Raw genomic sequence first — 25,621 nt, 5'->3', positions numbered from 1 at the left:
GTTAATAACTGAGAGCTTTCTTTGCCTTAGTTGCCATTTTCGCATTTGTGGCAGGTTCGATGATACTCTATGCCCAGGGAAGTCAAGGAAATTTCCATTACGAAAAGATCGGGATTCGAACCCAGACACCTTCAGCATGGCTTTGCTTTGGAGCAGCGGACTTCAACCACTCGGCTAAGGAAGGCCCTTGATTCTTATAACATCTCCAACATGATTGTGAAATTTAGTTCAGGATTTTCAACAATTCTTGAACTAAATACTGACATAATCTTGAATACAACTCCTTAACAAGTATTAGCATTATGCTTTAAAACAATTATCTCGTTTTTTTCCACATGAATTTGAAATATTTTGGCCCGCCACGCTATATTATTTCTGGAATGTGGCCCGCGGTTCAAAAAGGTTGGGCAGGCCTGATCTAGATGTTCCCTATCGAGAAAACCAGAAACTTCCTGTCGGGAAATCCAGCGACTTTCGGTCTACCAATGCGAAGATTTCCTGCCGGTAAATCAGGGCTGGTAGCGATCAGATAACAAAATAATAGTGACTCTAGTAATAAGTCATAAAAATGAGCATGAGCATGACCATTGATGACCATACAATTCGTAGTTGCTACTCCGTGATTGACAAGAATCATCGACATTGTACAGGGAACCAACAGATGTAGCTTGGAAGTAGCATACCATCTTCAATGTACATTTTCGAGGACTCTCAAATTAGTAATGTCTATAACGACATTACTAATTTGAGAGTCCTCGCCGGCCACGTCCTTACGGTTATCGGGGAAGGGAAGGAATATTAGTGTGACATCCATTGTTACTTAAGACCGAGTATACCTCTGCATCTTCATGGTTGCCACGGGAAGGAGTTTTGTTAGTGAGAGGGCTTCAAAGCTACATGATCAGGATTCACCTTGATAAGTGATGCGATTCATGTAACCTCTGTTGCAAAAGTTATCTATCAATGCGTCGACATCTTAAACATCGAACTATGCAAAGGTTTGAATCTCGAAATTTTATAAAACATGAATAAGCGCTTATGTCAACACTTAAAGTGCTATTCATAGTTTGTTCAACAAATTCATAAAAAATACATGTTATGATACAAATGTGTTATTACAAGCATGAAACGAGCTCACCAATTGGTAATCCATCCTCGACTGAACAGTTACAATCGCAGCGTCAACACGTATACGCAGAAATATAAAATAACCCCGATGACGAGCGAATAAAGTGCTAGAAAAAAAAATAAAAAAAAAAACACTCCGAGCGCGTGAAAATGAATCGGATTGCTTGGGTCTTTGCAAAGCACTGGGCAAACGAACGAAGCCAGTCAAAAGACACTCCGAGAGCGCGAAAATGAATCGGACTGCTTGGGTCTTCGCAAAGCACTCTCTAGTAATAAGTCATAAAAATGACTAGAAACGAAAATACGTTCTATGTATATCGATCAATCTACATATTGGGTCAATTAAAAATGTAGGCAACTGTAGCAATTTAAAATATTGTTTTACAGTTATCTGTCTCGTATAAGACGTGATTGCCATAAATGGTTAAAGAGATGGCTATCTTATTTTAAATTTCTAATTTCAGTCGGAAGAAAACTTTAAGTTTATAAAATATATGAACTCCGGAAAACTAATTTGTGAAGTTTTGGCGAAATTTCTGTTCATGAGGAATTTACTGGTCCAAATTAATTGAGAATTTTGAAGTACAGATACAAAACGAATTACATGAAGCATTTTTAACAAATCTATGAAATAAATCGAGGGAAAATTTTGGGTTGTAGACAACCTTTTTGAGGGTTTCTTAAAAAATCGTTGATTGAGTTCAGAATCTTTTGAAAACGTCAGATATGTATTCAAACGTGACTTTTTGTTGCAAATAAGCCAAAAAAAGAAGTGACCAAGTCACTATAAAGCGACTCGCTACCATCTCTGGGAAAGTGAAAGATTTCCTCTCCGGAAATGCAAAAATTACCTACCAGGGAATGTGGAGATTTCTGCCCGGACATGTAGAGATTTTCTGCTAGAAAATGCGAAAATTTTCTGCCGGGAGGTGCGAAAATTTCCTGAAGGAAAATCAGAAAATCCTGGCAGAATCCAAAATTCAAACAAGCAAGAAATAGAAACCAGTTCAAATTTGTGACAGAATTTCTGTAAAATTAAACCCTTTTTTCCAAATAAACAGTAAATCCAGAACACAATTGGTTTTTAACGAAATCGAGGCAACCCGAATTAGATGAATGTAGTGCATAAACATTTAGAAAATGACTCCATGCGTTCCTCAAATATCTCTATTTCAACTGTACGTTTCATTGAATGAATTATTGGAAACAATAATTAAGATACGACTCGTAACCTCATGTTTTATCTGTTCTACAACCCTGAAAATGACTAATTTTGCATACTTAGATTATAAAGCAAACAGTAAACGATTGATCTCGCATTTTTTCAATCTCTTTTTATTAGATGCATATTTATTGCTGAAATGTATGAACAGGAGGATTTGATGTTAGTGAATTATTATTATCCAACAATGTGCATGCATTCATTATAGAAACGTGTGTTTTGTATGGAAATAGTATAGCTTATTTATTAGAATTTCTAATGCAATTCCAAAAAAAGATTAGTACTTGAGGATGATGCTCTTTCAGAAGGCAGGTTAAGATAGCCAAATATTACTGCAGAAAGTTCAGTAGTAATTCTTTCCGCAAGTATGCCAGATTGTTTTTTTTTACTTATTCCTTTAATTGGCAGGCTCATGCGCCGCCAGGCACAACGGAGCCGAATTAATTTGAAATGTCAGATAGTTATTCAAATATTATGGCCAGAAAACCCAGCCCAAAGAAGTGATTTACGTGATTTTTTGTTGCAAATAAGCCAAAAAAAGTGCCCAAGTCACTATAAAACGACTCGCTACCATCTCTGGGAAAGTGGAAGTTTTTCTCTCCGGAAATGCAAAAATTGCCTACCAGGGAATGTGGAGATTTCTGCCTGGACATGTAAAGAGGATTCAGCATTCAGCTAGGAAATGCGAAAATTTTCTGCCGGGAGGTGCGAAAATTTCCGGAAGGAAAATTGGAGATTTCCTACCGAGAAATCTTAAGGTTGGGGGGGGGGGGGGCAATTCGGAGATTTACAGTCAAGAATTCTAGGAATTTCCAATTAGGAAATCTAGAAACTGAAATTTATAGTTTATATTCCTTTAAGTATTTCCAAAGATTTCCTCTCGGGAAATTTATCAGAACATTCACAAAGGCGGCATCCACAAATTACGTAATGTTCTAGGGGGAGGGAGGAGTAGGCTCAAGCGTTACGGCTCATGTAAAAATTTTCATACAAAAAGCGTTTCGGAGGGGGAGGGGAGGGGGTCAAAAATTTACAATTTTAGCATTACGTAATAAATAGATGCTTCCAAATATCCTGTTATGAAATTTGAAGTTTTTGTTTCGGAAAATCTAAAAGTTTTTCTGACTCTTCTTTAGACAATCTTTTGATTTCTGTATGATTTCCTTATATTTCACTGCGAAACGATAAGACTATTTCACAATATCGGTATATTTTGAGGAAACCTTCAAAATTGTTTGAATCTTAAGATCTTGCAAATATGTACCTATTTTTAATAGAATATCGTAGCATTTCATGAAAGTATATGGTAATTAGTTTAGAAACATCGTTTATACAAAGAGCGAATAGGTTTTCAATTTTTATTTATTCTTTTTGAAATTATTTAAAGTAATTTATCAAAATTATCTATATTCTGTCGTTCGTTAAGAACTTACTGGAACTTAACAAAGACTTGTTCGCAAGTGTACCAAGAATTCGCCAAAATTCCATCGAGTATCTCACTAAGGATTAGTTAAGATGTCACCTGGAACATGCCAAAAAACTGACTTAGAAATTTGCTGAAGATCTTTCAAGGAATTTTGTAACATTGGAACGATGAGAATTTGTTGCAGAATTACGACAATTTCAGGGCTACGACAATGAAACATCAAGACATGTGTCTTATGTGGGGCCTTTCTTAGCCGAGTGGTTAGAGTCCGCGGCTATAAAGCAAAGCCATGCTGAAGGTGTCTGGGTTCGATTCCCGGTCGGTACAGGATCTTTTCGTAATGGAAATTTCCTTGACTTCCCTGGACATAGAGTATCATCGTACCTGCCACAAGATGTATACGAATGCGAAAATGGCAGCTTAGGCAAAGAAAGCTCTCAGTTAATAACTGTGGAAGTGCTCATAAGAACACTACGCTGAGTAGCCGGCTCTGTCCCAGTGGGGACGTTAAGAAGAATAAGACCTGTGTCTTCAACATTTTCAGAAATCTATCGTCAATGGCATTATTATTTTTAATTATCTTGATTTTACCGAAAATCTTCTGAATTTCTGGTCAGAAAGCTATATAAAATACATCGATATAACGTAATATTTTTTTAAGAGAAATGGTTTAGTGATTAGTTCTTGCACAAATTACTCAAGACGTTCCTCAAAAAATATTATATTTATTTCAATAGCGTTGACTTTACGAATTTCATTTAAGATTCCTCGAGGAATTCAACCTGAAATGTTTACGTGAGTTTTGCCTAGAGGTGGTTAAAGTGTTCTTTCACGAAATTCTAGCCAAATCTTTTAAGGCTACCTTTAAAAATTTATTATGAATTTCTGCAAGAATTGCTCCAAGGATTTATCCAAAAACCATCATATGAATTACTTAATTTATTCAAAATTTAATGTGGAAGAAAATTTCCCACTGATTCAACTAGAAATTTGATAAAAAAGTTCTTAATGTATTTTTTTTTTTGAGTTTTCTTGGAAATTGCTTAAGCAGTCCTGAGAGTTTTCCTCCAATTTCTCCAGTATTTTCAATACAAGAATTTATTCAGGGATCCCTCTGAAAACCGATTCAATATTCATTCAGATTTCTCTCAGAAAGGTACTCGTTCAGGAACTTTTCCATAGATAATTCTTCAAGGATAGTTCATTCTTATTCAATGAAGTTCTCTTGTGATTTTCGTACAGTTTTTTTTTAATTATTCCAGGAATCTATTCAGAAATTGGTCCAAGAAATTCCCAAGTATTTGTCTATGGATTTTTTTGGAATTCCTCATAGGGTTCCTGTATAATTGTTTTCAGGATTCTAGCAGCAATTGTCATAAACATATCACAATGCTCTAGAAATTCTTATGAACTGCTCCACAACTTTCTTGAAGTTGGCTTAAAGAAGTCATCTAGGCATTTCTTTTAATTTTTTCCATGTATTCCTTCAAGGATTTTTCCAGAAATGTTTCAATTTCTTCTTCATGTCTCAAACTTCTGTAATCCTTTGCTTTATGTGTCCCTCCAGAAATTCTTAAAAAATGCTCTAGCAATTTCACAAAAAAATTACTGTTAAATGCCCTTAGGATTCATTACTGCGGTCAATCCATGCTTCCAAAAATGCCAAAGGATTCCTTCAGAAGTTCATTCAGAAAATTTGTTTGGAATTTCCATATTCCTGCTTGAGTTTTTCTAAACTATTAAACTATTCCTTTAAATCTTCTGCAGTACATCTCCCATTTATAGCAGTGCCTGCTCATAGTATACTACGCATTCGTAAATCGTGAAATAGGCTCGATGATACACAGAAAAAAAAATCCGTTGTCGTATCCGTGAACAGCAGACGTGAACTCGTCAACAAGCAAAAATACACCGTGAACTAGATCATGTTCATGTGAACGCGTTACCTAGTTCCGAGAACGTTCATGTAAACATGATGGTAGTTCATGGTGTATTTTTGACAGTTCACATTTTCCAGAACTCTTTTTTGAGCGTGTACTATGTCCAGGGAAATCAAGTTAATTTAAGTTTAGAGAAGATCCTGGACTGACCGTGAATCGAACCCAAGGGCAGATCTTTTCAGAGGACACATCTGAAAAAGTGTTTTATGCACAGTGTTTTATACAAAGAAATTGGCTAAAAATTTTAAAAGAAAATAATGAAAGTTTATACACACAGTAATATGGTAAAGGCTTTGTCTGTGACAATATCGTGAAAACCGTAAGATTCTCGATAGAAATCTTGAAGAGTATCGCATTCAGAACCAACCAGGAGTCAAGGATTCACCAAGAATCTCACAGGGAATCCACAAAGAATCTTACAAAGGATTCACAATAACTGGTACTTTGGGCAATAAAAACAATCAAACCCACTATTTGAGAAAAGTCTAGGGAGCCATTCATTAGTTTAAGAATATAAACTATATAGTATCTAACTCATCTAACATGATAAAGTATGTAACTCATCTATCACGATCTACAAAGTGTCATGCCCGATTTTTCTATCACCTGTAATCGACCGCGTAGAGCTATAGAAAATCAGTTACGAAAAGGGCTTTCCTGGGAAGTTTACAAGCTGGATAGGAGCAATGATAGACAGTTTGAAAAATGTTGTACAAATTTCAGGAGCATACCAGCTCGTTTGAATCCCACGAGGGGCGATTTTTAACATATCCAGTGAATTTGTTTGCTTCGCTAATGATATGGACATTGCCGGGAAAAGGTGACAAATTTGTACACTGACCTGTTTCAGGTGAGGCATATTCTTACAAACGGCAAAAAAATTCCTATATCCGGGCAAGACATTTAGACTATGCTCGAGGAGGATCTACATGGTCTTGGAGTTTTCTAGCGCCTGGAACTTAGGACTATCGTTGGCGTTGTACAGGAAACAGTGTGTGGCGACGAAACATGAGCTGGGTCTCTACGTACTCAGTGTTCAGAAGATGACAACAACTAGAAGCACACGATGGGCAGATCATGTTGCAAGAATACCGGAAAACTAACTTTGCTCGCTTCAGATCCGGATGATACGAGATGACGGTGCGCGGATAGTTTGCTTGTTAAATAATATTTGAATGTCGACTGCCATTGAAATAAAAACAATTGACATTATCATGCTATTTCTGGAGTAAATTTTAGTTGTTGACTCTCTTAAATTAAGGGTCTTAATGAAGCTAACAACTTTAGTTACCAATAATTTTAGTTATTTACTTCTGCTCGGATAGCTTCTTTAAAGAAAATCTCCATGAGATCCATCATCAATGCTTCTAGGACTGATGCTAAGAAAATACTCACATCTATGAGAAATTTAAGTCTGAAGAGGATTAAAAACAGATGACTAGTTAAGACAGGTTATTTTATTACTAATCGATATTATTCTTCGGTATAATAACAATAATTGTTAATTACGTATTTTTATAAACAATATTACAAAGTGATTTGATTAACACCGCTTATTTCATCGAGAGTATCAAGAACAACTGACAGCACCCGAATTATTCTTAGCAAGAATTGCAACAGCCTCAAGAAAACTTCTCCTACTTCTGCAAACTAAAACGACACAAAAACGAAGCTCGCAACAAATCCACACGAACCTTTCATCCTTCTTCCCTCGACCGGTGTTCCAGGAATATCCATCCAATCCCAAACATCATCGCATCCACTTCACCCCGGTGCGGTGGTATTTCCTTGCATGGAAACCACTCATTAAAATCAATCCACGTCACGTATCGCACGTCCATCCGAAAGCATCATCATCATCAACATCATCATCGGCACCACCGGTCTCGAAGATGCACTTTTTTGCAACAAAGTATCACTTCACCGCGTAAAAAAAGGAGAACTCAAAAACCACTTCGTCGTTTTTCCCTCCTCGCCCCATCACACCTCGACTCAAAGTCGAGGAGATTCGCGTGGAGCAAAGCAAAACAAAACAAAATCTCCGTCGCACAGAGGTTCGATTGATCAAAATCGTGAATTTAATTACATAGCATCTATATTTAAGCGTTTTTTTTTTGTAAAAAAATCCAAGGTTGTATCGATTTCAAATTCGAAGGAAAATTCTGCAGGAGCTTCTAACTATCGTCCAATCAGCTTGCTTTCCTCCAACAGTAAACGTTTTTAAAAGATCATTTTAAACAGAATGATGGTCCACATCAACTAAAATTCAATTTTTGCCAAAAAAAAAGTTCGAATTCTGCCATGGATATTCGACCACCCATCAACTTTTACGTGTAAATAATTTGATTCGTTTCAACAAATCTGAACTCTATTCTACTGGTCTTGCTTTTCTATACATTGAAAAAGCATTCCCCAGTAACTGGCATTAAGCCTTGATCGTAACGTTGAAAAACTTTAATTTTCCAACATACATTGTTAGAATAATTCAAAGTTATCTGTCAAACGTACACTTCAAGTTAATTATCAGAACCCCAGACCAATATAATACAATATTTTCACATCTGACTTACCTGAGTTACCTCAGGAATGTCAAAAATCCTTGTTTGCGGATGACACAAGCCTCTCCGCCAAAGGACAAAGTCTGCGTGTCATCTGTAGTCGATTGCAAACAAGTTTGGATATTTTTTCTTCAGATTTGCAAAAATGGAAGATTTCCCTAATGCTTCCAAATCTCCACTAATCATATCCCCACATAAACCAAAAGCTCTTTATTTGAAACCTTCAAATAGACATGTTGTTACTATGAGAGGGGTCAGATGAAGTTAAGTATCGAGGGCTCAATCTAGATAAAAAATTAACTTTAACACTTATTAACAGAAAATCGAAACTTTGTTCTAGGAACAAGTTATTGATCTTCAAACATTTTCAGGCCAGCCATATTGTATGCTGCACCAATATGGACTAGCTGTTATAATGTTAGAAAGCTATGTAGAGAATTCAAAATAAAACTTTTAACATGATTCTGAAGCTCCCTCCCTGGTATAGTACTAATGAGTTATTTAAAATATCCAATGTTGAAACATTGGAACAAATGTCGAATACTTCTTCTTTTTCTTCTTTCTGGCGTTACGTCCCTACTGGGACAGAGCCTGCTTCTCAGCTTAGTGTTCTTTTGAGCACTTCCACAGTTATTAACTGAGAGCTTACTATTCCAATGACCATTTTTGCATGCGTATATCGTGTGGCAGGTACGAAGATACTCTATGCCCTGGGAAGTCGAGAGAATTTTCAACCCGAAAAGATCCTCGACCGGTGGGATTCGAACCCACGACCCTCAGCTTGGTCTTGCTGAATAGCTGCGCGTTTACCGCTACGGCTATCTGGGCCCCCATGTCGAATACTATTGATAATAATTTTAGACAAAAATCGTTGCAATCTTCTATTGCCATGATTAATGCGTTATATTAAGTTAGGTTAAGTGAATTTAAAGCGTTTTTTCTTTAATAAGCAGGTGAAGTTCTGAACTGAAAACAGAACACCTAGGTATAAGAAAAGAATGTAATGCTTGAAATGATACCGATAAAGTGATTCTACCCCATTACCCCGAATGCCATTACCCCGAATCCCATTAACCCGAATGCCATTACCCCGAAATCCAAAACCCCGAACGACCCATAACCCCGAATGACATTACCCCGAATTCCAATATCATTGAGAAATGTCATCAATGTCATCATGTCAACATACTTGTAAATTCGGGGAAATAGCATTCGGGGCGATGGAATTCGGGGTAATGGTACATTCGGGGTAATGGAATTCTGGGAAATGGCATTCGGGGAAATGGGATTCGGGGTAATGGGGTAGAATCGATAAAGTAATTACGTCTCACATTATGCATTTTACAGGGTGTATTCTGTGCTTTTTCGCTTTTGACGACTTTTAATAGATACCGGTATGGTTTTTTTATGCTGTTGGTCTTATTCGATCTGAGATTGCAAGTTTGAGTAGTGACTACAAATAGGAAAGCTCAGATCAATCTTCAACATAAAAGAAGAACAACGAGCAATCTTTGTAGACTCATTCAAAATGATGCAGTGGGACATGTTCAAGAACCTTATTTTCCTAACTTCTATCTAGGTAGCCTTGTGGAACCAGTATTTGCAACTTACAGCAAACATGAAATGGCCTCGTGCAGTTTTCACATGACATTCGTAGCCGAAACTATAAAAAAGAAGCAAGTTGAGTTAGAGTCAGATTCATACCAATTACAGTCAACTCTCAATAACTCGATATTGAAGGGACCATTTAGTTACAGAACACAAAACAAGTGCAACTGCGAGCTAAGAGACCATCAAGCTACCCGATGTTTACTATGGTTCTTTAACTCGATATCGACGTACGAAGTATCGAGTAAGGGAGAGTTGATTGTAGTTGAAAAAAATGTTGACGGAAAAGGAAGTTGATGTCTTTTTTCATCTATTTGATCCATTAAGTCACTATCATAACTCCAAACCGGTGGGCATTTCTAAAATTCTCAATGGCATGTATGTATTGTATGTATTGTGATTTAGAGTCACCACCAGTGCAGGACTTGCCATGTCGTACGGTTCCTCCTAATTTATATTAAGGTGAAACAGTTTGGAATCTAACTTCTACGATTGCACTAATACTTCAAAGGCACAAATCTCGCGAAGGAAGCATCCCACAACAGTGCACTTTTTATTTTGACCTTGTGCACTAGCAGAAAGCTTAAAATAAGAAGATCAGGAACGTTTGCCTACTATTTCTACAGTTTTGGGCCTTTGAAAACGTGAGTAGAGACATAAGTCGGCCATCTTTAGATTCCGAGATGTTTTACCTTAAGATTTCCGTCTGGTGGTTTGAATTTCAGACGCTCGCCGCGGACTGTTGGAGCAGAATGGATGATTCTTCTCCGTGTTTCGGACCTGGTATCCACGACATCCTCATCCAGCCCACGAACTGTCTGCCCTTTTCCCACCCGTATATAGCGTTTGTATATATGCTACAAGCGATGAAGAAAGTAAGGTCAGTATGATGATACAAAGCGATAGAGAGAGAGAGAAACGGTGTAACGTCCGCCGTTTCTGGTTCGAGCGATTGCTAGAACATACGAATGAGCGTGGAATGAGTGAAAGATGGAATATGGACAGAACTCGATAGCTACAGAATGCACAACTAAGGTACATTTACAAAGTACTCTACCTATAGAAGGGGCCTGGAATTGAATCTATGATCTTTTGCTTACCAAGCAGAAGTGGTAGCCATTAGACCACCAAGCCCCCAATTTCTAAAATTCTCAATGGTCTTTAAAAACTAGCCATCCAAACGATTTCATTAGAGCTAAAACAAAAGAAAAGGCAATACTGTTTAATTTTCTAGGCTGATATGATTTCAAGAAACCATAAAACTAGAGAATAAGCGTAAAACAAAACGATTTACTCGAACAGAATTAGTCACGAGTTGACGAATAGGCATGTATCTGATGAGAGTTCATCGCTAATTGTTCTTTGAACATTTAAATGTAACTTTGCAGACTTTGTCCGTTGACACCAATCCAAAAAATCGTTTTAAGACGCTGTTGAATTGAGTTCACGATCTAGTTCAAACGGAACTCTGTGCCCCGGTTGCAACGAACGAAGCCCCGGTTGTCCCGAACCAATCGAAATAATTGCAGCCAAACTTCGGCACCTAGGTATTAACGATCTTTGCATTGCATTGCATCGTTTTTTTGTTGTTTCGAAATCAAGCGATACGTATCACGGAGAATTCCATTCCCAGAACAATTAGTCAAGTGGTCTCCCCCTTCAGCATGCATTAGCGGACACATTCGAGGGGGATATAGCGAAGCTCACCTCAACCTTGGCATTGCGACTGTACACACAAAAGAATACATTCCCAAGATTTTAATCAGCGATCTTCCTGCGATTGAGTTTCGAATCCGACGATCAGACTCCCGGAATCTCTCGTAGAACCGTATCTAACGATCCGAAACGCCCGTCACCGAAAGTAACACGTCCGAATGTGCGGCTGCTCGTCGCACATGTGGTGCATCTTGATGACAACGACTACGGGACTACGCGATTATGACTATCAACAAATTCCGCGCGCGCTACACACTTACACAAATCTACCGACCCCCGAACCGATTGAATTGGCTGACTGACTGACTGACGAACGAAAGAATGATCCGATTCACACTCGGGAGAGCTGATCGCGACAAGCCGGCTGCTGCAATCGAACTACGTTTGTTTCGCGCGATCATCTGGTGCAATGGGGCGCACACATTGCGCCGAGAGCCCCCCAGTATACACGCAGGGAAAACCCTATTGTAAAATTCACAATGTTTGATAAAACTAACAAGAATTTCACATTGTTTCGGCTGAAATAAATAACTTATTATTTCAACAATGCATTGCCTTCAAAAGACGGTGCACGGTGTGCTGGAACACACATATTATCGAACTTGCATGAACCTCCGATCTTTTTTCACTAAAAGTAAGCCTTGGTGGCCAAAAAAAGCTTGCGGAATATTAAAAAATCTTTCATCGGCAAAAAATTGAAAAAAGTCGATTTTTGTATTTTTATTCTTTCCTCATATGTGAGTTAATAGGAGAATATTAGAGTTACATTAATTTCGATTTTATATATTTGATAAACCTTGAACACGAATCGATTACAAGACGTTTCAAATTGAGCATATTTTCTACCTGCATCCACACAATGTGATCAGCCCATGGTGGTATGCCGTTTATTAATGACATCGTATTTTTACGCATTTTATTAACATGAAGCTTTTTTAAGATAACAGACAATTGTATAATCACATGCAACCATTAAAATAAACAGCCATACAATCATATAGGGCAATGTACTGTTTCAATTTTGTATGGTATGTTCACTCTAGCTGGTCTTGTTATTCACATTTGTTTTGATTGAAAGATGGAGGAAATTTTTACGCAAACCTGAATACTGTGTATCTACATCCAAAACTAGAACGCATACAAATATTGTAATATATCGTTACATATACAGGGTTTATACAGAAAATGTAAGATGTGAACATAAAAAAAATCTAGGATAGTCTTATGTTTCTTGTATGAGTAACAATATTATATAATATTTGTAAAGTTGTCATGCAGATTTATATTGAAATCTTGCAGCCTCTGTTAACGTATCATTAGTTACATTCACATACTTAAAACTAAATACATATTATAAAACGGGGTGATTTTGATAGTTTTTTGAGAGAAAATCTAAATATTTTATTTTTTAATTGTAAAACAAGCACTAGTTTGTTAGTTATCGATTGCATATGAAAGATTGCATAACGGTTCGATCTTAATGAATCTATAGTTTCTCATATAATCGAAAGTCAGTTTTTGGTAATGGGGTAACATTGATAATGAGTAGATAAGCGCATGAATATCCACAACAAACTATTGTTTGACATCTTTACAGTTTGAATTGGATTGGAGAAAGTTAATAGAGAAACTGGATTAGATTTTATCAATTCAAGTGCATAATTTATTGAACAAAAAACACCTTTAAAAGTGTTTTCAGACAAAACAAACATGACAAATACCATTATAAGTTGATAATAATGGGCATAAAATTATATCTCTGAATAGATATGTATCGATAATCATGTTTCGACATTGAATTCACCATAAATCAATCGTTTTTGGAACATGACTGAGTATAAATCGAATGAATCCCGTAAAGTACATGAGGCGTTGCATCCTCTAGGCTTTTAATATTATAGGGGAATTTGTGACTTTGAGTACAAAAATGATTCTTAATTGTAAAACTGTTTTTCGCTATGAGGTTCGATACCGGATTCATGTTCTACTATAGCTAGGTCATCAAGCATACGTACCGAACTCATTACAATTTCATGAAATAGTGATAGTAAAACAGATTGTTTGTGAGCGTTTTTAAAGTACTAGAATCTAATCATTTTTTTAATATTCGAATATGATGCTTCAAATACTCTCGATTGGCACGAAAACAGCTCAGAGGTGAAGTATCACACTGATACTGCATAGTTTCGCATTCGTTTTGCTCAACTGAATAACATCATTTTTGTTATTTTGTTTAGTACGTTGCGAATCCCGCACTATCAATGTTACCCGCATCATCAAAGATACCTCGTTTTACGATACTAAAATTTATGTGTACATGTTGATTATTGAAATTGTTATGTCTATTTCGCAAAATGTGCCCTCCATAAGTGCGAAGTCGTGAATAAAAGTGCTGGATTGCGTTGGATCGATTTGTCATCTTCGCCACATTTATTATTCATCTTATGGCAAATAATTATAGTGATGACATAATGTCGATCCGAAGTAATCCAGCCCTTTTATTCAAAATCAGGCACTTTAAATCCCAAATATAATGTGCGCATTGCATATGAGTAGATTAGTGACTGCACAAAACTTGTAACACGATGAGCTTGAGACCACATTAAGGCTATATAAGTCATTTACTGTTAACCATGTTATAGTGAACCCTCTTTCAAGACTTTTGCGCGTATAAGCACATGAATACAGCCTATACTGCCATGTGTATCTATTTCTGGGGATTCCAATTCTGATTAGAAAACTATGCCGCATACGTAAAATATTACTGATTTGATTCAGAAAGAAGAATACAAAGCGTTCGTATGAGTTTTTCTGGAGGAAAAGTGAAATTTCCATTATACAAAATACGGCATACCACCATGGGCTAGCCATATTGTGTGAGTGTATGTAGGAAATGATGCTTAATTTGAAACATCTAAGAATTCATTCATGTTAAAGATATGTCAAATCGGTCATTAAGCCGTTAAAAGTCATTATATTAGCGTAACTCTAATATTCTCCTATGAACTCATATATGGGAGAAGGGTAAAAATACAAAAATCGCCTTTTTTCAATTTTTTGCCGATGAAAGATTTTTTAATATTCCGCAAGCTTTCTTTGACTATCAAGGCTAACTTTTAGTGAAAAAAGATCGGAGGTTCATGCAAGTTCAATAATATGTGTGTTCCAGCACACCGTGCGGTGTTGATGGTCTAATAATTATCGCTTCTGCTCTATAAGCAGAAGCTCATGGGTTCAATTCCAGGCCCGTCCCTATCCTTGTTATTTATAGTTGTATATATTTTTAACTTGCTCCAATTTCCCAATCGTAATCTACCACACTTAATATAACTGTTTGGACCCCGGTAGCAGTAGCGGTAAACACGCAGCTATTTAGCAAGGCCAAACTGAGGGTAGTGGGTTCAAATCCCACCGGTCGATGATCTTTTCGTGTCTTTGTGCTTGCTACACGATATACGAATGCAAAAATTGTCAATTAGCAAAGAAAGTTCTCAGTTAATAACTGTGGAAGTGCTCATAAGAACACTAAACTGAGAAGTAGGCTCTGTCCTAGTTGGGACATAACGCCAGAAAGAAGAAAAACCTATCCGTTCATAGCAATTGGTAGAAGCAGAGACGGGCAAGAAACCATTTCTCTACACTTGCATTCCCTTATCATTTTAGCACGCCTTTCCTAACGCCTGATACATAGGCAGCCTGTTAACCAAAAACAAGTTTATCTGCCATAAATTCCCTTACCTCCTATGTGTATGGATCCCGCATGACCTCGCGTATATGCATTGGTATATACGGTCTACAGCGGGCGAGCTATATGAGGCAACATCAATTCAAACATAATTCAGTAATTAAAACCAACAAACATTAATGTTGTTGTAATGAAAATGGATTTTTATCCGTGTACCCGCCGTGAGCGAGCAGCGCGTGCATTAAAACCAAAAGGGTATTACAGGCCTGTCACATACAAAGTATGCAAAATTGCGGCTGCTTCCTTCCAATCTAACGTACCTACCTACACTTGCAAAAACGCAACACACTACGGAGGGAAGCGGGATCGCTCTCGACGACGACCGAGCATCTGACGGCAGAGCATCTGATGTGCGATCGCTTTGGGCACTGTGCGTTGAGTCCGCACGGGACGACGAGGGGCTACTGGATGAGCTTTTAGGTTTGAAAGTGATCGAGAATTGTGTTCAGTACAAGTTAGGAGAGATAAGATCAACCAAGGTTTGGTTGTTATAACCATTTTAAATGCAAACTGAAGGTAGAAATTCATTGATCCTGATGTTTCATAAGTTATTCTACCACGGTGCCCCGACAGACCGTTATTATGAAAAAAAATTGTCCATCAAATCTGAGCACAGGGCTCGATTCCTGAGGTCATTCTGCACCTCTGGGCCAATTTTTAAAAAAATCCTTAGGAGGAATCTCAGGAAATCTTGATTTGAAGTTTTTGACTAAAAATTTCAATATAATCCATATTAAAATTTTACCATAGCACTGAACAAAACCTACAAATACGCTCAAAAAGTTGGCCAAACTGTTCTCAACTAGTATAAAACTGTTACCGTTGTTATAATTAAAAATATATACAACTGACTTAACTTACCGGAGTGGCTTAATTTTGTTTTATTGTTCATAGTTTACTGGATTAAATTTAATTGATTGTTGTTTTGTAAGTTACTCTGGTACGCTCACGTCAATATCAGAATGAACATACGCAGATGTCTTCCACGGAGCCACTGACTTTCACCTGTTTGATAAAACTTTTTTTCCGGCATCCGCACTGTATGACCAGCTCACTGAAGTTTGCCTATTTTACTCGCTCCATAGTTGTCACTTAAATTAATGTGCTTAGAGAGCTATGAATAAGCGTTTTATACAGGGCAAATTGACAATGATGTTTCATTTAGGCATGCTTGCATTCATCGTTGCTCTCTTTGTATTATTATTGAAAGCTGATTTAGTTTTCGAAACACTTTCCAGTGTTGTACAATAAAGGATCGTGAGGTGTTTTGGCGAAATTGTTAACGAAAAATGGATCTAGAAAGTTAGATAAGCCTTTATCAAGCCACAGTGTAGAAAAGTTGTTTCTCTTTGAAAGTTGCGGATCCCTAAGCTGGTTACGTAATCCGTAGAATGTGATATTTGCATCCAGATCACGTGTTTTTACTACACGGGAAACATTATTATCATATGTCACAAGTATTATATGGCTCTTCAACAAATCCATCTACAACTCCATCAAGAACTACTTCAGCACCAACACATCTGAACCTGCTCCTCTCTCTACATGCAACCATATACGTTTGGGTTGAGTAAATGGCATTACAAGCTTATTCTAGTTGTCCATCTTTAAAAAATGAAACCCTGCTTTACTGCATTGCGATCGATTCCAATAAAAACATCGTTTGCAAAATCAAGGAGTATATGCAGTGCTGTTAAACGGTGAACAGAGTCTGTTCATGCACACCAGAAAAATGCTACCGCATCGGTGGTTCATTTTGTGAGATTGCGTTCTTGCTTTCTTTGCTCACGATCGCCCGAACACATATACTGTAAAGGGCATCGCATCATTTCATTTTGACATGCAATCACGCGTCCGATTCCCTGTGATATTTCTGCAATAACACCACATACCGGTCAATTTTCTCAATACTGTCGTACATTAGTTTGTAATCTATCTATTATAATCATAATCCATCCAATTATTCACATAAATAGCTAGGAACGGAAAAAAGGACGGCTGTGAGCAGACTCTGCTCAACCAGCAATCACGCTCTTTTTACATTTGTTTTGTTCTGGTTCTCCGATGCAAGAATCTGGGACCAAATCGGTCGCTGTTGGTTCGTGAGCGTGTGAGCGTGGATCCTGCTTAATATTGGTTCATTTTGCGTAAACGGCATGATTCTTTCCACCACTGAGTATATGCGATCAAAAACAATATTGAACAGTAAATTCGGAAAATCATCTCTTTTCATTCAAAGAAATTTTACAAAAAAATAGGCTCCACAATTCTCACACTTGAATGTATTTGTCAGCTTTATCAGCTTTAAGTCTTGTTTTCAAGTCTTTGATATTACCTTCAACAGCTACATTTTCGTAACTGTGTCGAACGCGACGTGGAAATCAATCAGATTGACGATGGGGCCTTCTTCAGCTGAGTGGTTAGAGTCCGCGGCTACAAAGCAAAGCCACGCTGAAGGTGTCTGAATTCGATTCCCGGTCGGTCCAGGATCTTTTCGTAATGGAAATTAATAACGGTGGAAGTGCTCATAAGAACACTAAGCTGAGACGCAAGCTCTGTCCCAGTGGGGACGTAATGCCAAGAATAAGAGAAGATTGACGATGAATCCCGAAAAAAACATTTAAAACGAAGTAAATGGTTGCAGGTCCTAGTGATGCTGATACTTAAGTAGTATTTATTGGGGATTTGTTTGAAGTTGTTAAAGACTTTGTTAATCGTCAAATACTTGTGACATATGACCATCATGTATTCCGCGTAGTTTTTATCTTGTTGTGGCTGAGAATGTTGAACAGGTTATTTTTACGTAAAGTGCTGAGGGCAATACACGGTGGAAAACTAGACGTAAACATCAAGGGTAGTACCAGATGTACAAATGAGCATACTATATTAAAATAAATACGGCAGACTTTGGTGGGCTGGTCAATTAGTGTGAATGTCGAAAAATAAGCTGTCAATTGGTAATATTCAGCATTGAATGTTTCACGTTTATCGAACGTAACATCAACTGTATATTGAGATTTATTTGTAGATTTCATCCTATTAACCTTTACGTTACCGGCCTCCGAAAAGGCATTTTCAAATGGCTGCCATTTCGTCAATTCCCATTCGAATTTTTTGAAACCATCGTCAGTTTACTTTAAAAAGGTTTCAGTTATTTGTCATAAATGGAGAATGCTGAATTCGGAGCCATGCCGGAGATATTCCGGATTGTACTGGGGTCACGAGGGTGCCAAATTCGGGAAATGTGATTATTTTTTTATTTATTTCAGCTACAACACTAAAGTTTTTATGTGAAACGTGAGATAATGGTAGATTGTCATCATTTCAACATAATTTGAATAAATGGACCGTTCCGGAACATCGTAGCCGGTTCCGCCAGGGCCAGTTTGGGGACATTTCCGTTTTATGTCCAAAACATACCGTGCGACGTCTCAATCTTCATGAATTCGGGAGAACATGTCAATAGAGGAAGAAAAAACTAAATTTCAATAGATTTGGCCACTCCAGAGCACCTGACACAGGTTCCGCCAGGGCCTCTTTGAGGACATTTCCGTTTTTTGTCGAAAACATACCGTGCGACGTATCAATCTTCGTGAATTCGAGAGAACATGTCAATAAAAGAAGAAAAACTCCGGAAAAAACAGATGTGGCCACTCCAGATCCTGGCACAGGTTCCACGAGGGCCTATTTGGGGACATTTCCGTTTTGTGTCCTAAACATACCGTGCGACGTCTCAATCTTCTTGAATTCAGAAGAACATGTCAATAAAGGAAGAATAAACTAAATATCCATAGATTTAGCTACTCCAGAGTACCTGACACAGGTTCCGCCAGGGCCTCTTTGAGGACATTTCCGTTTTTTGTCGGAAACATACCGTGCGACGTATCAATTTTCGTGAATTCGGGAGAACATGTCAATAGAGGAAGAATAAACTAAATTTCAATAGATTTGGCCACTCCAGAGCACCTGACACAGGTTCCGCCAGGGCCTCTTTGAGCACATTTCCATTTGTTGTCGGAAACATACCGTGCGAGAGAACTTGTCAATAAAAGAAGAAAAAGCTCGGTACGAACAGATGTGGCCACTCCAGACTTCCAGGCACAGGTTCCACGATGCTTTCTTGGGGAACATTTCCATTTTATATCCAAAAACATACCGTGCGACATCTCAATCTTAATGTATTTTTAAAAACTTGTCAATAAATGAAAAATTACATGGTAATAAAAGATTTGGCCACGCCAGAGCTTCTGGCACAGGTTCCATAAGGTCTTCTTAGGGGATATTTCTACTTTTGTCTCAATCTTTGTCAATTGTAAAAAAACATGTCAATAAAGGAAGAATCAACTTATTAACATGTGCTGTGGCCACTCCATAGCTCCAAGCACAGGTTCTACCAGGGCCTCCTTGGAGATATTTCTGTTTTATATATATAACAAACCGTGTGACGTGCCAATCTTCGTGAATTCGAAAGAACATGTCAATTAATGAAGTATGAACTCGGTATCAACTAATTAGGTCACCCCTAAGCACCTGGTACTGGTTCCGCCAAGGCTTCTTAGGGGACATTTCAGTTTCATGTCCAAAACCTATTGTGCAACGTTTCAATCTTCATGATTTCGACAGAACATGTCAATTAATGAGGAATAGACTCTGTGTTTCCACTCCTGAGCACCACGTAAGGGTTCCAGAAAGGCCTATTTTATGACATTACCGATATTTGAATATGTCAATAAATGAAGAATGCCCTCGCTGCCAACAGATCTGGCTACTCCAAAGCACAAGAAATAGGTTTCGCCGAAAACCTTTTTTGAAAATTTTCCGTTATTTGAACAAAACATGATGTGCCACGGGTAAAGCATAATGAAAATTCTGAAAAGTATTCAAATAAATCTAGGATAAAATACATACAAACTGATGTGGCTTCTCTGTCAGTCATAGGCAGGATCTTTCTGAACGATTTCCACGATTTTTGGAAAACCTGTTATGCAGATCTTCATGAATACGCCATGGCAGGAATGCACTGTGCAACTAGTTAAAACTCAGCAGAAAGCTGAGAAGAAAACTAACAAGGAATCCACCAGAACTTTGTTTCGAACATCATCAGAATTCCAACAAGAATCCTAAAAAGGTTTTGGCTAGAATGTTACCAAGAATCTATTGTAAACTTCGAAGAAAATTTTCTATTAATTACTCAATAAATTTGTTGATAAAAAATTAAAAGGAATTCGCTTTGAAACTCCTCATGAATACTCTATAAAAACATTCTTATGATTTATGAAATCCCTTTGGCTTACTGACCTTTGGCATATTTACTGCCAATAATTGTTTTGACGGTATAAAAAAGAACAACCCATTGCCCGTTCAAAGAAGTGTGAATTCGACCAAACATCAGTTCCGTCAATCGTATTGCTTACTAATGCATGGAGGAATTCCACTTGCAACAGAATAAAAATTTTGCTTAGAATATGTTAAGGATTTCATCAGAAATTAAACAATAATCTAGCCAGCAATTATCTAATTTGGAACCCTTTCGAGATTTCATCTATTACCCGCAAAGAGATTTCCTATTCCTACAGATTAGTGTTCGGTCCATGGATTGTGTCGCTTGCCCCTACGAGGGAGAGCGATGCAATAAAAATCAGACGTGTCACGTTTGCGCAGTGCGACGAAAAAGTGGTGTAATCCAGTCATAAATATTTGGTGCATCGATTGTATTGCTTGCATCCGCTGGAGCGATGGGACCGGCAACACCCACTAACCCAATGTACTTTTCAAGACAATTGTGGAAATGCAGAGGTATATTCAGTCTTTGAACTCTCGATTCGTGCTCTTTGAGAATGGTTCGCTAATCCCAAGCCCCATTCATTAAATCTCTGTGCACCTTCGACTGCTCTGGTCAATCACGGAGTGCAACTATGAAGCGGTCATCTATGCTTGAGCTCATGCTCATTAACCGCAAAGGTTTTACTTACAAATTCTTCATGCATTTTTTTCTTTTTTCAATTTTTAATGCTTGAAACTTAATAAGCCATTTTATTCGCCCAAATTCATATTGTAGGTATTGCTCTGGAGTGGACAAATCTTCTTTTATTGACAAGTTCTTTCGAATTCACGAAGATTGATACGTCGCACGGTATGTTTCCGACAACAAACGGAAATGTGCTCAAAGAGGCCCTGGCGGAACCTGTGTCAGGTGCTGTGGAGTGGCCACATCTATGGATATTTAGTTTATTCTTCCTTTATTGACATGTTCTCCCACATTCAAGAAGATTAAGACGTCGCACAGTATGCTTTGTACATAAAACGAAAATGTCCCCAAAGAGGCCCTCGTGGAACCTGTGTCAGGAGATCTGGAGTGGCCACATCTGTTTTTAGCGAGTTTTTTCTTCTTTTATTGACATGTTCTCTTGAATTCAAGAAGATTGAGACGTCGCACGGTATGTTTTGGACATAAAACGGAAATGTCCCCAAATAGGCCCTCGTGGAACCTGTGCCAGGATCTGGAGTGGCCACATCTGTTTTTTCCGGAGTTTTTCTTCTTTTATTGACATGTTCTCTCGAATTCACGAAGATTGATACGTCGCACGGTATGTTTTCGACAAAAAACGGAAATGTCCTCAAAGAGGCCCTGGCGGAACCTGTGTCAGGTGCTCTGGAGTGGCCAAATCTATTGAAATTTAGTTTTTTCTTCCTTTATTGACATGTTCTCCCGAATTCATGAAGATTGAGACGTCGCACGGTATGTTTTGGACATGAAACAGAAATGTCCCAAACTGGCCCTGGCGGAACCGGCTACGATGTTCTGGAACGGTCCACTTATTCAAATTATGTTGGATTGAAGACAATCTACCATTATCTCACGTTTTACATAAAAACTTTAGTGTTGTAGCTGAAATAAATAAAAAAATAATCACATTTCCCGAATTTGGCACCCTCGTGACCCCAGTACAATCCGGAATATCTCCGGCATGGTTCCGAATTCAGCATTCTCCATTTATGACAAATAACTGAAACCTTTTTAAAGTAAACTGACAGTGGTTTCAAAAAAATCGAATGGGAATTGACGAAATGGCAGCCATTTGAAAATGCCTTGTCAGAGGCCGGTAACGTAAAGGTTAAACTAAGTTTACTGGTTAAAGCCATATAACAACATACTTAAGCCACTCTGGTAAGTTAAGTCAGTTGTAAATATTTATAATTATAGCAACGGCAACAGTTATATACTAGTTGGAAATAGTTTGGCCAACTTTTTGATTGTTTTTGTGGGTTTTGTTCAGTGCTATTGCCAAATTTTAATATGGATTATATTGAATTTTTTGGTCAAAAACTTAAAATCACGATTTCTTGAGATTCCTCCTAGGGATTTTTTTAAAAATTGGCCCAAAGATGCAGAATAACCTTATGAATCGAGCCCTGTGCTCAGATTTGATGGACAATTTTTTTTTTTTCATAATAACGGTCTGTCGGGGCACCGTGTCTACTTCTTCTTGGCACTAACGTCATCACTGGGACAGAGCCTGCTTCTCAGTTTAGTGTTCATATGAGCACTTCCACAGTTATTAACATAGCACTTTCATTGCCAAAGTAGCCATTTTCGCATTCGTATATCGTGTGGCAGATATGATTATACTCTATGCCAATGGAAGTCAAAGCAATTTCCATTACGAAAAGATCCTGGACTGACCGGGAATCGAACCCAGAAACCTCCAGCATGGCTTTGCTTGGTAGCCGCGGACTCTAACCACTCGGCTAAGGAAGGCGCCCTATGTTTCATAAGTAATCTCATTGATTTTCCCGACTAATAAGAACTTTGTCAGAAGTCCAGATTTTAGCCATTTCAAATGCTAATGGAAGGAGTCTTGTAGAATTTTGATTTTATTGATAGAGGTGAATCATATTTCAATGATAGCGGTCAGATCTTCTTTGGAGTTATGAATTAGCGATTAACATTAAAATTCACATCAATAACTTTGAAAAGAAATATATTTTTCTCAGGATACGTCACCAGTAATTGCCGAACACCATTTTCCAGCTTTTCTTTATGAATTTCCCTAACGGTGGAAAATTTTGTGGAAAACTTTTTCCAGTTCATATTTTTTTTTGGATTTCTGAGAAAATTTGCTTAAATTTTCATATAAAAACTTTGTTTCTACAATGTTTCGTACTTGAGTTATGATTTTTTAAAGAAAAGTCCTATATGGCACATCTGGACATTTTTCACAAAATTGGCCATAACTCAAAAACCGAAAAAAAGTGCATTCCAAAAATTTCAGTGATTAAAGCTTATAAAATTACCTTCTCGAAAATATTTTTTTGAAAATTTTCCACGAGTTCGGGCATAGTTTTTCCGGCTTTTCTTTACGAATTTTCCCAACGGTGGAAAATTTTGTGGAAAACTTTTTCCAGTTCATATTTTTTTTGGATTTTTGAGAAAATTTGCTTAAATTTTCATATAAAAACTTTGTTTCTACGATGCTTCGTTCTTGAGTTATGATTTTTCAAAGTAAGTAGTGTCAAGGGAAAACAAAAAATTTCCACCTGAGTTTTCCGGAAAAATAGGCGACCCTGAATTTTTCTCAATTTTTTTTTATTCATATATCCATGAGCCCTGCCTGTAGAAAAAGTTTCATGAAAATCTGAGACCCTTCGGCCCAATTTGTACTATAATAAAAAAAATCCCCAGCTTTCTTTGCCGAATGACCATTTTTGCTTTATTGTGTAGCAGGTACGAATATACTCTATGCCTATGAAAGGCCAGAAAATTTTCATGAGGAAGAGATCCTCGACCGATTGGATTCTAACCCATGACCCTCAGCTTGGTCTTGCTTTAACGCTACGGCAATCTACCAATACTATGGACTATTAAACCAAAAAAAAAAAGTTCTGATGGAAGTAACTTTGGAGAAATGCTTCAAAGCTCCCTTCAGAAACACCTTCAGAAGTTTGAAAATATTCTTTCGATAATTGTTAGTAATACATCCGTATTACGGCGGCCCATAATGAACAAACTCTCAAAATCTTACCCCCAAGTTTATATGAGCGGAATGTATGGATAAAATCAACCATATATATGGGTAAATGAGATTTTTCCCAGGGATGGAACGGATAGCTCCACAGGAATGTTTTTTTTTTCAAAACTTCGTCGATTTTGCTCAATGTTTGTGAGTAGAATCTTAATTCAAATAGACCCATTTTTTAAGTTGCAAAAAAGTAGCCCTAATTCGGTTAGGGTAGGCCAGAACCTGATTTTCCTCCCCATTTCCCCTCGAGGGATACACAAGTTCCCATTTTCCTTGTTTCTCGACGAAAAAAGTCTCTTCTCCTCTAAACAGAATAATCTTCATGTCACTAACGAAAACATTTCATCGACTACAGCGCACCGAATTGTCAAAAATGTAGTTGGAATAGTTTCTACTATGTATTTGGTCAATGTTCTCTATACAAGCTTCAAGCCCGTTTAAAAAAACATGATTGTTTTACTATTTTTGTTAAGAAACCATAAGCTGTAGTAAAAAAAAATTGAACAAAATGCATATCCTTTCGACGACATTCGAGTCTACATATGGAAAATTATATGGAAGACAAGAATCTATCGAGGGATATAATGACTGTTCATTTTCTAAAGTGGACACCTTGTACATGGGGATTTTATTTTTATTTCCGTACGGGTTTGAGCCGAAAGGTCTCAGATTTTCATGAAACTTTTTCCACAGGCAGGGCTCATCAATATATGAATAAAAAAAATTTAGAAAAAATCAGGGTCGCCTATTTTTGCACAAAATTTTCCATCTATTTTTTCAACCGGGAAGATTGTCTTTGGTTGCTAACACCAGAAGATTTTCGTTTCTTTGTATTATGCTGTATTTTCTTGGTTTTCATGTGCATCGGAGAATTCACTAGCAAAAATGCTTCGTTCGTCTTTTGGTATAAATGAATGCTATTTTTTTGTTCCAGGAATCGGAACAAGGTTAGAAAATCTTTCCTGAAGAAATTTTTCAGCCTCTGAATAGTCATTTTCAGTTGCATAGATAAATACCCAATATTTTTTTAAATTGGTCTATCACCTTTTGCGACACAGCCCAGTCGAAAAATTGTTTGGCGTTATTAATTTCTGCTAACTTTCTAATACTAGCATCTCTAGCCATTCCCAACCTCACATGGAAAAGGTCCTTGTGATGGTATCGGTGGCAACATTAAGCGAATGGCTAGAGATGCTAGTACATATTAGAAAGTCAGCAGAAATTAATAACGCCAAACAATTTTTCGACTGGGCTGTGT

At 37.5% G+C, this 25,621-nt stretch overlaps 1 protein-coding gene across 4 annotated transcripts in view; it reads right to left on the bottom strand.

Moving 5' to 3' along the window:
• The window catches only part of LOC5570773 (tyrosine-protein phosphatase corkscrew), a 438,185-nt gene that overhangs the window by 355,345 nt on the left and 57,219 nt on the right, over nt 1-25,621 (bottom strand). Inside the window, exon 1 of one of the 4 annotated variants that reach the window (XM_021849369.1) lies at nt 11,590-11,971. The exons of the other annotated variants lie outside the window; for them this stretch is intronic. Within the exon in view, the coding sequence (XP_021705061.1) occupies nt 11,590-11,630 (41 nt within the window). The 5' untranslated portion in view covers nt 11,631-11,971. Of the gene's footprint in view, nt 1-11,589; nt 11,972-25,621 lie in introns of those variants that run through there. 4 annotated transcript variants of the gene reach the window in all.

This window comes from Aedes aegypti, chromosome 3, assembly GCF_002204515.2.
Source record: "Aedes aegypti strain LVP_AGWG chromosome 3, AaegL5.0 Primary Assembly, whole genome shotgun sequence".
Classification (NCBI taxonomy): Eukaryota; Metazoa; Arthropoda; class Insecta; order Diptera; family Culicidae; genus Aedes; species Aedes aegypti.
Note: the sequence above shows the minus strand (reverse complement) of the source record. Positions and strands in the feature narration are given on the sequence as shown.